Below are 10,768 nucleotides of genomic sequence, written 5' to 3' on the forward strand. Positions count from 1 at the left end.
AACCCGACTTGGAAATGACCCAACCTGATTATAACCCGCAAATTATTGACTTTAACCGAACCCGACTTGAAAAAGACCCGACCTGATTATAACCCGCAAATTATTGACTTGAACCGAACCCGACTAAAACCCGAGAATGTCCCGACCTCATTCTAACCCGCAAATTATTGACATGAACTGAACCCGACTCGAATCCGAAAATTACCCTAACCCGTTTTAAGCCGAATTAAACCCGACCTATTGTTCATCCGACCCGAATATAACCTGACCTAAACCTGACTCAAACCCGATAAGAAGTATGACCCGACTCAAGCATGACCGAACCCAAACCCGACCCGCATAGGTTATGGAATTAGTCTAAATTGACCCAACCCGAGTTGACCCGACCCAAAACCGACCCATTTACCCAAATTGACAACTCTATGTATAATGCGTTATTTTTTACATCTTATGCCGTAAGTTCTTTTTTTTTTATCCAATTTTTTTTTATATATGTATTATTGAATTATTTGTAATATCAATTTGATTTATATCTTCTTTTAATTTAGGAACATAACATGCATTGCTTCAAAAAAAAAAAGGAACATAATATGTATTGTTTAATTTTTTTTTTTGACAAAACATCATATTATTGACTATTGAGTGTAGGATTGAATGCTAGTGTCAAAAGAAAACTTACAAGAGGAGTGAGGGGATGGAGGGATGGTTGGTCCCTCCATCTCCCCCCATGTGATGGGGGTTTGACTCCTCACAGCCCCATTCCTGAGATAGGATGGGGTCCCTCCTCGTAATTTACCGGTCAAAAAAAAAAAGAAAAAAAGAAAACTTACAACTATCAAACGACACATGCATGATATATTCCACCAATAAATCTATTCCTATAATTAGGTTTGATTTCGTTCCCCTAAACATGAAATTAATCCTCTTATCTATTACTCCGTATTATCTTTTTTCTTGCAAGTAGGGGAGAATTAAGGATTCCACTTACTTGGGGTGAAAATCGAACCCCTCTCATAAGGGTGGAAGGAGGACCTCTAACCACTAGGTCAACCTTAGCTTGACTACTCTCATTATTGTCTTATTCATGTACGATATTACTAACAACTGATTTGTGCACCCGGGTGCAACCATGATGAGCAAGGTGCATCTGGTTAAACAAAAAAAAAGCGAAAAAAAACATACAAGTGTTTGATAAAGAACATATAGATGTTTGACAAAGAACATTTTTGTATTTGACAAAAAATATGTATTACCAAAAACATAAAGACATTACACAAAGAAAATGATAAAAACTTTAGTAAAATTTCGTGAAAAATTACACATTAACAGAAAATCTTTACCAAAATACAAATACAAAATAAAATCTTCTTACATTGAATTTTAATATGAAATGAACACTTGAAAAAAAAAAAAAAAAAAAAAAAAAAAAAAAAAAAAAAGCGCAAGTCAACATTACTCCTAATATGCACATTCGTCGGTCCATAAAAAAAAAAAGTAAAATTGAAAACGAGTAGTCGAGTATGAACCTTCCTTAAGTTCATACTACATACTAATAATCTTTTATTTTCTTTTTTTGGCAACTTAATTAATTATTTAATTAATTATCCTAGATATTTGTATAACTTAACATCTGGGCCACTATCTATACAATTACATCTATTATTAAACTTTTAATCATTAAAGTCTTATTATTCATTCAATTAAAATGACTACTTTTAATTAAGTTAGTAATCAATTGATTAATCAATTTCCTTGAAATTCGTCGTAGTATTAATTAAAACAGGCCTTCCTCCTTCTTCTCCACTCCATCTATTCCTCTATTTTCTTCTCATTTCTTATTCTCTCCTCAATCTATTATCTCAAGCTCACAAATCCATCTATCAAAAAAGAAAAAAATGGCGCTCTCAAAAGCTGCATCTGAATCCGATGCTTCAATTCACTCTACTTTTGCTTCAAGATATGTCCGCGTATGTCTTCCCAGGTAATTAATCGGCGTAACATTTTGATATATGTAACTTTTACAACTTATTATATGACAAAAGTCAAAAGTCACGTGTTATATATTTTTTAAAGCCGATTTAATGTTTAATGTTTATTGTTAGCCCTTAAGCGCATAATATATGTTCATTTGTTGCTTGTTTACGTGATGATCATAATGGTTGTAGTTTATATATTTATTTAATTTATTTTTTTACATATGTTTGGTAAAAAAAGGTTTAAGATGCCAGAAAATTCGATACCAAAGGAAGCAGCGTACCAAATAATAAACGATGAATTAATGTTGGATGGAAATCCAAGGTTGAATTTGGCTTCGTTTGTAACAACATGGATGGAGCCCGAATGTGATAAGCTTATGATGGATGCCATCAACAAAAATTATGTTGACATGGATGAATACCCTGTCACCACTGAGCTCCAGGTTCGTCTTTTTTTATTGGGCCGATTTCTAAAATATTTATTTTGAATGCGTTCTTTTTATTTGAACTTATTATATCTGAGTGAGTCGGGCGGTCAATTATATGAACCAAGTTTCTATCTCCTATACTTCTCATTTTCTCAACCACGTCTTTGTACATAAATTCCATATTTCCATCCGTTTTATATAATTTTTTCATTACAAAAATAAAACTAATTTTTGCTCAACCTAATAATTTAATAGGCTAATACCACTTGTAATATTTTACATTAATGAAAAAGGTAATATCTATTATATTGACACTAGTTCTACCTAACAAATACGAGTAACATTCACAAAATTTTTAATTATGTCCAATAACGTGTATTGAAAGGAACACTACAATTTAAAAAAGTGTTGATTAATCATTATTTAAGGGCGACATACAGCCCACTCCACTCCATGTATTGTCTCCATTGTAAAGTTTAAAGATTACCAATAAACTTGTTCTACAAGAACAACCAAGGCATTTTGAGTTTATTAAATACTATTACAACCTCGGATTCTTTTTATCCTTTTCGATTTAATTTATTTTTGTCTCGTAAAATAAATTTGTACAAGAAGAACAAATTGGATGAGAAAAAACACTATATGAATCAAAGTAGTTGCCCGAGAATTAATGTTAGTTGTCTTTAATATGGACATGTATGAATGCCTAAGTTTCAAAGGAAAGAAAAACTCGAAAGGGACATATTAAAGAAATTTCTTTGTATAAGTCAGGACAAATATTATGACCTTTTCAACAAAATTGCTGCCCTTGATGGGACAATTTTTAATGTCCTACTTGATTTTAGAATTTTACTGTTTTACAAATTGAATTATCAACATATCATACAATTAGGAAGGATCGGAAAAAAAAAATACGAAGATACTTTCTAGTACGTGGTTGTGAATTGTAATATTTAGAAACAAAAATGCTACTTCCTAGGTCCCTTATTTACATGCCTATTTCTAACATTTATTACTTGCATAATAAAGAAAAATCAGGAAAAAAAAAAAGATTGTCTAGATTTTAAGTGGACAATAATGAGATGGTAAGCGAAAGAGAATGAGAAGACCACTTGGACAATAATTTTCAAACAAAGTTAAAAAATTGAACAAAGTATATATACTTTCAATGACAGTGAGTTTAAAATTAAGTGAATGTGAAATGAAGTATTTAGCAATAGAATAATTACAATTGGACCACTATTATTTATCCTTTTAACACCGATAAAGTTTTGGCTTATTTGGTAAAGTTCTTACTTTATATCTTAAAGGTTTGAGATTTAAAATTTCGAATCCTACCAATTACCAAGTGAGAGTACTTATTTGGTATTAATGTCGCACCCATATAACAAGAATGACTTAATTTAAGAATAGAATATTAACTACTAGGTACTTTAAGAATGAATAAATATAAGAGTTCTTCATGTTTGGACGATGATGGTTTCATTGAAGTTAGTACTAGTACTTTAAAGGTTTTAATTAAGTCTAATTGAGTTTGTTAATGTTGTTAATTGTGTGGGAAACAGAATAGGTGCGTTAACATGATAGCAAACTTATTTAATGCGCCACTAAAAGACTCAGAGGTGGCTGTTGGAGTTGGAACTGTGGGCTCCTCAGAAGCTATCATGCTTGCTGGTTTGGCTTTCAAAAGAAGGTGGCAAAACAAAAGGCGGGCTGCCGGCCTACCCATTGACAAGCCCAACATCGTTACTGGTGCCAACGTTCAGGTATTCTTTACTTTTTGGCCCATTTTATTTGATCCATTACCATTTTTTTTCTGTGTTTTTTTTTGTTCCAAGTGTGATTTCTTAATTTTTGTAAGATAACTTGTAAACGTCAAATAATAAGTTAGTCGACCCCAAATTATTTTGGGACTAAAGTTTTGTTGTTGTTGTTTCTAAACGTCACATATTAAGTTAAATTACTTTAAGATTATAGTCTTATTTCATCGTGAGATAACTGTTGTATTGTGACAATCACTAATAAGTAATAACAGACGTCTAATTTTTTGAAAAAAAAAATCATAAATCATTACGGATTTACCATTTTATGTGAGAAAAAGATTCATGTATGTATGCTTTTCAATACACCGTTATCCATCTTCATTTTTAATAGACATTTGGCTACTTTGAGGTTGTAACAAATTTTTTGGTGCATGGTTTTTACTAGGTATGTTGGGAGAAATTTGCAAGATATTTCGAGGTGGAGTTGAAGGAAGTCAAGCTAAGCGACGGATACTATGTCATGGACCCTGAGAAGGCTGTGGAAATGGTTGATGAGAACACTATCTGTGTCGCGGCCATCCTTGGATCAACTCTCAATGGAGAATTCGAAGATGTTAAGCTCTTGAACGACCTCCTCGAGGCCAAGAACAAAGAAACAGGGTATATTCCTCACTACAAAATACACTAAACAATAATCATTGGTCATTTTTATGTACATTTTAGTCTATTGTCCAATTTACAATGACTAACAACGTGTATAGTATGCTTGGCCTAGGCTAATTTTTCTCCTTTTCTTGTATTGTTATGTGTAGATGGGATACTCCAATTCATGTGGATGCAGCAAGTGGTGGATTCATCGCGCCATTTATATACCCTGAGTTGGAGTGGGACTTTCGATTGCCATTGGTGAAGAGTATCAATGTAAGTGGTCACAAGTACGGACTTGTGTATGCCGGTGTTGGTTGGGTTATTTGGAGGAGCAAGGAGGACTTGCCTGAAGAACTCATCTTTCATATTAACTACCTTGGTGCTGATCAACCCACTTTCACTCTCAATTTTTCTAAAGGTATATAACTGAATTTACAAACTTTATATTATTTCAGTAAATTCAACTTTCTTGTGTTGGTTTTTCTAAATGTTCAATGATCTTGTATTATTGTAGGATCAAGTCAAATTATTGCGCAATACTATCAATTGATTCGTTTGGGATTTGAGGTATTCCTTGTGTTATTTTTAGTACATGTTAAATTTTCGAAGATAAAGTATAATGATATTTTGGGCTTCAATCATCAGTTTAAACATTTGGTTGAGTTGGTCTTTTAACATTCACAGCTTTACAATGTACATTTTCTAGTCAATTTAACAATAATTGTATGTTTTCTAGTCAGTTGCATTTTCACTAAATGAACGGAGTTATTATGTCTTATAAATTTGATAGGGATACAAGAATATCATGGAAAACTGCCAAGAAAACGCGGTGATCTTGAAGAATGGAATTGAAAAAACTGGCCGCTTCAACATCATATCGAAGGATATAGGAGTTCCATTAGTGGCATTCTCTTTAAAAGACAATAGTATCCACAATGAGTTCGAGATCTCAGACATGCTTCGTAGGTTCGGGTGGATTGTACCAGCTTACACCATGCCCCCAGACGCGCAACATGTGACAGTGTTGCGTGTTGTCATCCGAGAGGACTTCTCTCGCACCCTTGCAGACCGACTTGTTGCTGACATCCAAAAGGTGCTCAGCGAGCTTGATGCCCAACCTGCTCGCGCTAGTGCTAAGCTAAATGCTGCGAACTCAGAGGATGGTACTCAACAAATGACTAGGAAGAAGAGTGCCTTGGAAATGCAAATGGAGGTTTGCAGTGTTTGGAAGAAATTCGTCGATGAAAGGAAGTTGAAGACCAATGGTGTTTGCTAGATAAATCCACCAAGTAACCAACTATGGAGTATCCCAAGCGTGATTTTGCTCTTATTTTATTTTTCGAGGTTTAGTTAAATTTGTGTATGATCATGAATTTCTCTTATCTTAGAGAAATAGACCATGATATAAGTTAGTTTATTTATTTTCATTGGACTTACAATATGATTATGAGGAAGGTATAGTAATACTTGTATTGAATGTTTAACATTCTAATGTTCTGACTGAAACAATTTGCCACTGATAAATAATATTGAAGATTTTGTGTTAAATGTTTGTGTAAAGCTTATATAGTTTTATGTAGTAATCTACTGCTTTAATAACTGTTAATTTGTCAATATCAAGGCCCTGTTCGTTTAGACTGAATGGATCGGAGTTGATATGAATCAAATTACTTATATATAACAAAAGTTCCAAATATTTTTTTTTTTTGGGGGGGGGGGGGGGTGTGAACTTAAGCCACCTAATAGCGGCACAAGATCGTAGATGATCTTCGCGACTAGCCCTTCGCCCTTTCATGGCTTCCTGTACTCTAAATTATTGTACAACTACAAATCTTTTAAATCTCTATGAGTACATACAAGCAAGTCTACAAAAAGTCCCTCGTCTAGAGATATCCCATACAAGATTGCGATTTTTTATGCTCATCAGACTTAATAGCTTAGACGATATCAACTTTATGACCTGAAGAACAACTAGAAGACCTCATGCTCTTCGCGCCTTCACTACTACTTTCACACCCATTCCATGACATGATCTTCTCTATTGAATTCGACAGAGCTAATTTTCGTGTTGGTTGCAATTGGTGGCACACATACTGCATGGTTGGTCTTACATGTGGATCATCCTTAATGCACTCTAAAGCTAACTTAATGATAATTGCTATCTCATGAGCCAATCCTGAAGCAGGATATGGTAGACGAGTGTCTAAGAGATCTTTTGGGATCAAGTTAGGAGTACTTTCGAGAAGAGAAGTGTTAGATGCTGCAGACGAGGATGATGATGAAGTGTACGCCGATGAGCTTGAAGATGGAGATATAAGGTCTCCTGGATGGCTTCCCCTTATAACCTCTAGTGCTACAACTCCGAAGCTGTAGACATCACATTTCTTGGTAGGTTTCGTGGTATAAGCTAGCTCTGCAAGGAAATATAATGAGTGGATGATGATTTTGGTTAGAATTGTATTTGATACATAAGATAAATGTAACATTGTATACAATGAACCAAATACTAAGCAAAATTATTCATCAAATTTCTAGTGAGACTATAATTAGCATATCATGGAAGAAAATATATCAACTTTTCAAGTGATGTACAAAAATTATTGAGTATATTAGAGAAGAGTGAGTATTACCAGGAGCAATGTAGCCATATGTTCCAGCAAGCTCGGTCAAGTTGCAAGAATCTAGACATAGAAGCCGAGCTGTGCCAAAATCGGAAACTCGAGCCTCATAATCTCTATCAAGCAACACATTGTTGGAAGAAACATCTCTATGGATTATAGGAGGAGAACAATCATAATGCATATAACAAAGTGCATTTGCAATCCCCTTGATCACATTAATCCTCTTTTCCCAGTCTAATTCTCTTGCTTCCTTCGCGTTCCCTAGCAACTTCCCCAAGCTTCCCCTCTCCAAGTACTCGTAGACCAACAACGAATGTTGGGCATGGGAGCAAAACCCATTAAGCTTCACAATGTTTCGATGTCTAATCTTGGATAATGCTTCGATTTCAGCCTCAAAATTCTTTCCTTTCACAAAACCCGGGTTTTGTGCAGTTTTCAGCTTCTTAACAGCAACAATTTGCCCTGTTGACAGGACTGCTTTATACACAGTCCCATGACCACCTTCTCCTATACAGTACTTCGCGTCAAACCCTTCTGTTGCTTCGTTTATGTCTTTGTATACCAACTTCCCATCAAAGCTCCATATAGAGAACATGTTTTCTCGATGTGAGCCTAGTTTCCTAGTTTTCTCCCCTTTACCCCCTTTCAGAAGATACAAGGCAACCGCTACAATGATGCATAAAGCTCCAACTCCTATGATGGGAGCAGTAATCAGTATCACTCTATCTTTGCCGTTCCTCTTAGAAATATTAAGGGCTCTAGGACAAGGCATTAAGCCTGTTATGTTCCCACATAGAGCTTTGTTTCCCATAAACGATTCGAGGGGTGCATTCGTGAACACTTTGCCATCAGGAAGAGGACCCTCAAGGTTGTTGTAGGACATATCAACAGACATCAAACTTTGCATTTGATCGAAAGTTGACGGGATTTGGCCAGAAAGATTGTTATGAGAAAGATCCAAGTCTTCCAAGCTAACCAACTTCCCAAGTTGCAATGGAATCTCCCCTGAAAGTGAGTTTCTGCTTATGTCTAACAGTACTTGTAGACTCACAAGATTCCCAATCTGCCAAGGAATAACTCCACTCAAGCTGTTTCGACTTAGGTTCAAGTTGATCATCTTTAGGCAATTTCCTATTCCTTCTGGGATCGTTCCATTTAATCCATTCCCACCAAGATCAAGAGAGGCTAAATCAAGCAAATTACCAAGTTCATTGGGAATGCTCCCAATGAGCTTGTTATCACTCAATGTGAGATTGAACAATGACTTCAAATTTCCCAACTCTTTCGGAATCACTCCCACCAGCTGATTAGATGACAAATCTAGATACTGCAGCTTGGTTGCTAACCCCAACTCAGGCGGTATTTTACCAGTAATGTTGTTGTCAGAAATCTTGAGACTAGTCATGTTTTTGCACCTAGCCCAATTGGAAGAAATCTCACCCTCAAAGTTATTGTAACTCAAATCAATGTAATCAACAACGGGGTACACCCCGAAATCTTCTGTTATATTACCCACAAAATGGTTTCTATCAAGCCTTAATCTTGTCAGACTGGTGCAATTTTTCAACCCTTTTGGTACAGTACCTGAAAACCTGTTGTTACTTGCACAAAAATCTTGAAGAATCCCACCTTGGCAAAGCTTGGCAGGAAGTGAGCCAGAAATTGTGTTATTTGAAAAAAAAACACAAAGTTAAGTTAGTGAGGTTATCAAACTCCTTTGGAATTGAACCTGACAACTTGTTTCCATAAACTGACAAAACCTTCAACCCTCTCAGATTTCCAATAGAAGGCGGTATTGGACCTGTAAGGTTGTTCAAGTTAATACGAAGCTCTTTAAGTGATACCATATTCCCAAGCTCAGGAGGAATCGTACCCACAAACCGATTATTTCCAAGGTTCAGGAGAGAAAGAGAGGTTAGATTGCCTAAAGAAGATGGAATGTGGCCTGAAAGAAAGTTGTTAATAAAGTTCAGATATGTGAGGGTAGTCATTTTTCCAAGTTCTAAGGGTAGTTTTCCAATGAATTGGTTGTTTCCCAAATGAAGGCTAGTAAGTTTAGTGAGGTTACTAATTGATAAAGGGATATTTCCAAAGAGATTATTATCATGAAGATCAAGAAAAGTTAAATTCGACAAAGAAGAAAAATTGAAGGCATAAAGGGTACCTGTTAAACCCACATTGGTTAAGTTCAACCTTGTAACATAACCATTTTCACAACCAACTCCAAGCCAATGGCATGGATTGACAACATTGCTGTTTTTCGCGGTACTCGGAAGTGACCAAGATGACAGAAATGACTGGTTATGACTATGCAAGCTCTGCTTCCATTTGATGAGAGCTTCTGCTTCTTGCTGATTTGCATCAGCAAAGTTGAAAATGAAAGAAAAATCCAAAAGTATGCAAAAAAACAGGGGAATCAAGTTTTTATTTAACATGTTTTCTTCTATGAGTAAATTTTTAATATAACTTATGATTTCATTTATATGTTTAGCTTTAAAATGTAGGTTGCTAAATTTGTCCTTAGATCTAGAATTGAAGATTAGTTCAGGCTCACTTTTGCTAAATTTTTGACTTTTTAGAAAATCTATATGAAAAACTTACAAGTCAACTTGACTTACTAGAAGATAGTCATCACTTTTGATTGTTTTGAATATCTTATGACGGCTGATTTGGATTTTTTTGTATTTTTTTCCTACTTTGTATTGTACGTTCAACATCGTTGAAACATTCTTGGCAAGAACTTTCACTGTAGTACCAATTATCTTTGAAAAATGTTAAATACAAAGTATAAATTAAAACGGAGTAATCACAATCAACCCAGTTTTTTTTTTGTTATTCTTGAAAGACTCGACAACGACAATGAGTCGATCTTGGATGAAAAATATTCAACTTAGACAGAGAAAATACAAGTTTATCAATATGATAAACAAAATTTGTTTGTCGAATGGAAAAATTGTAAATAAATTAACATTTTTTTGCTAAATATGAGCTCCACTCTTATTGATATGTTTACGAAAATACCATGATGACTAAGCATTTATGTTGTTTTATTTACCATTTTGCCAAATTGATTTACTGAACTTCGGGCCTGTTCTCATAGATTGAACTCAGCTGAACTGAACTTAACTAAACTGAGTTGAACTGAAATGAATAATTTATGAGAGAAGTAAATTAGGAGCTGAACAGAACTGAAATGAAAATAAACGTATGAGAACAGACCCTTCCTCACTTAGAGACGACCATTACTGTAAACAATAAGTGTTTCGGGGTTTTCTGATGTCCTGCGGGAGAGTTACAATTCCGAGACTGGAACCGGACGCCTGTACCTGCAA

General features: G+C 34.9%; 3 protein-coding genes across 3 annotated transcripts; 1 reads left to right on the top strand and 2 right to left on the bottom strand.

The window, feature by feature from the left end:
- The first annotated feature begins 1,682 nt into the window (after positions 1-1,682).
- LOC110740036 (glutamate decarboxylase-like) lies at positions 1,683-6,363 on the top strand. Its single transcript, XM_021920525.1, has 7 exons — positions 1,683-1,981; positions 2,215-2,419; positions 3,970-4,170; positions 4,613-4,827; positions 4,980-5,233; positions 5,330-5,382; positions 5,606-6,363. Exons 1-7 carry the CDS (start codon positions 1,896-1,898, stop codon positions 6,089-6,091), a joined length of 1,500 nt encoding a protein of 499 aa, XP_021776217.1. The 5' UTR covers positions 1,683-1,895; the 3' UTR covers positions 6,092-6,363.
- A 161-nt stretch (positions 6,364-6,524) lies between these two features.
- LOC110740046 (probable leucine-rich repeat receptor-like protein kinase At1g35710) lies at positions 6,525-8,848 on the bottom strand. The gene is made up of 2 exons (XM_021920534.1): positions 7,446-8,848; positions 6,525-7,228 (listed from the first exon to the last, which is right to left on the bottom strand). The coding sequence occupies exons 1-2, from the start codon at positions 8,839-8,841 to the stop codon at positions 6,753-6,755; spliced, it is 1,872 nt and encodes a 623-aa protein (XP_021776226.1). The 5' UTR covers positions 8,842-8,848; the 3' UTR covers positions 6,525-6,752.
- A 255-nt stretch (positions 8,849-9,103) lies between these two features.
- Positions 9,104-9,871, bottom strand: LOC110737239 (MDIS1-interacting receptor like kinase 2-like). The gene has a single exon (XM_021917608.1). It carries the CDS (start codon positions 9,869-9,871, stop codon positions 9,104-9,106), a length of 768 nt encoding a protein of 255 aa, XP_021773300.1.
- Positions 9,872-10,768: the final 897 nt, after the last annotated feature.

This window comes from Chenopodium quinoa, unplaced genomic scaffold, assembly GCF_001683475.1.
Source record: "Chenopodium quinoa cultivar QQ74 unplaced genomic scaffold, ASM168347v1, whole genome shotgun sequence".
NCBI lineage: Eukaryota > Viridiplantae > Streptophyta > Magnoliopsida > Caryophyllales > Amaranthaceae > Chenopodium > Chenopodium quinoa.

What these genes read in the sequence shown, in the direction of transcription:
- LOC110740036 (XM_021920525.1), top strand. Translation starts at nt 1,896, where the DNA reads ATGGCGCTCTCAAAAGCTGCATCTGAATCCGATGCTTCAATTCACTCT. An exon ending in GTCCGCGTATGTCTTCCCAG is followed by an intron (nt 1,982 to 2,214) that starts GTAATTAATCGG and finishes TGGTAAAAAAAG; the next exon opens with GTTTAAGATGCCAGAAAATT. An exon ending in TTACTGGTGCCAACGTTCAG is followed by an intron (nt 4,171 to 4,612) that starts GTATTCTTTACT and finishes GGTTTTTACTAG; the next exon opens with GTATGTTGGGAGAAATTTGC.
- LOC110737239 (XM_021917608.1), bottom strand. Translation starts at nt 9,871, where the DNA reads ATGTTAAATAAAAACTTGATTCCCCTGTTTTTTTGCATACTTTTGGAT.
- LOC110740046 (XM_021920534.1), bottom strand. Translation starts at nt 8,841, where the DNA reads ATGACTAGTCTCAAGATTTCTGACAACAACATTACTGGTAAAATACCG. An exon ending in ATATGGCTACATTGCTCCTG is followed by an intron (nt 7,229 to 7,445) that starts GTAATACTCACT and finishes ATTTCCTTGCAG; the next exon opens with AGCTAGCTTATACCACGAAA.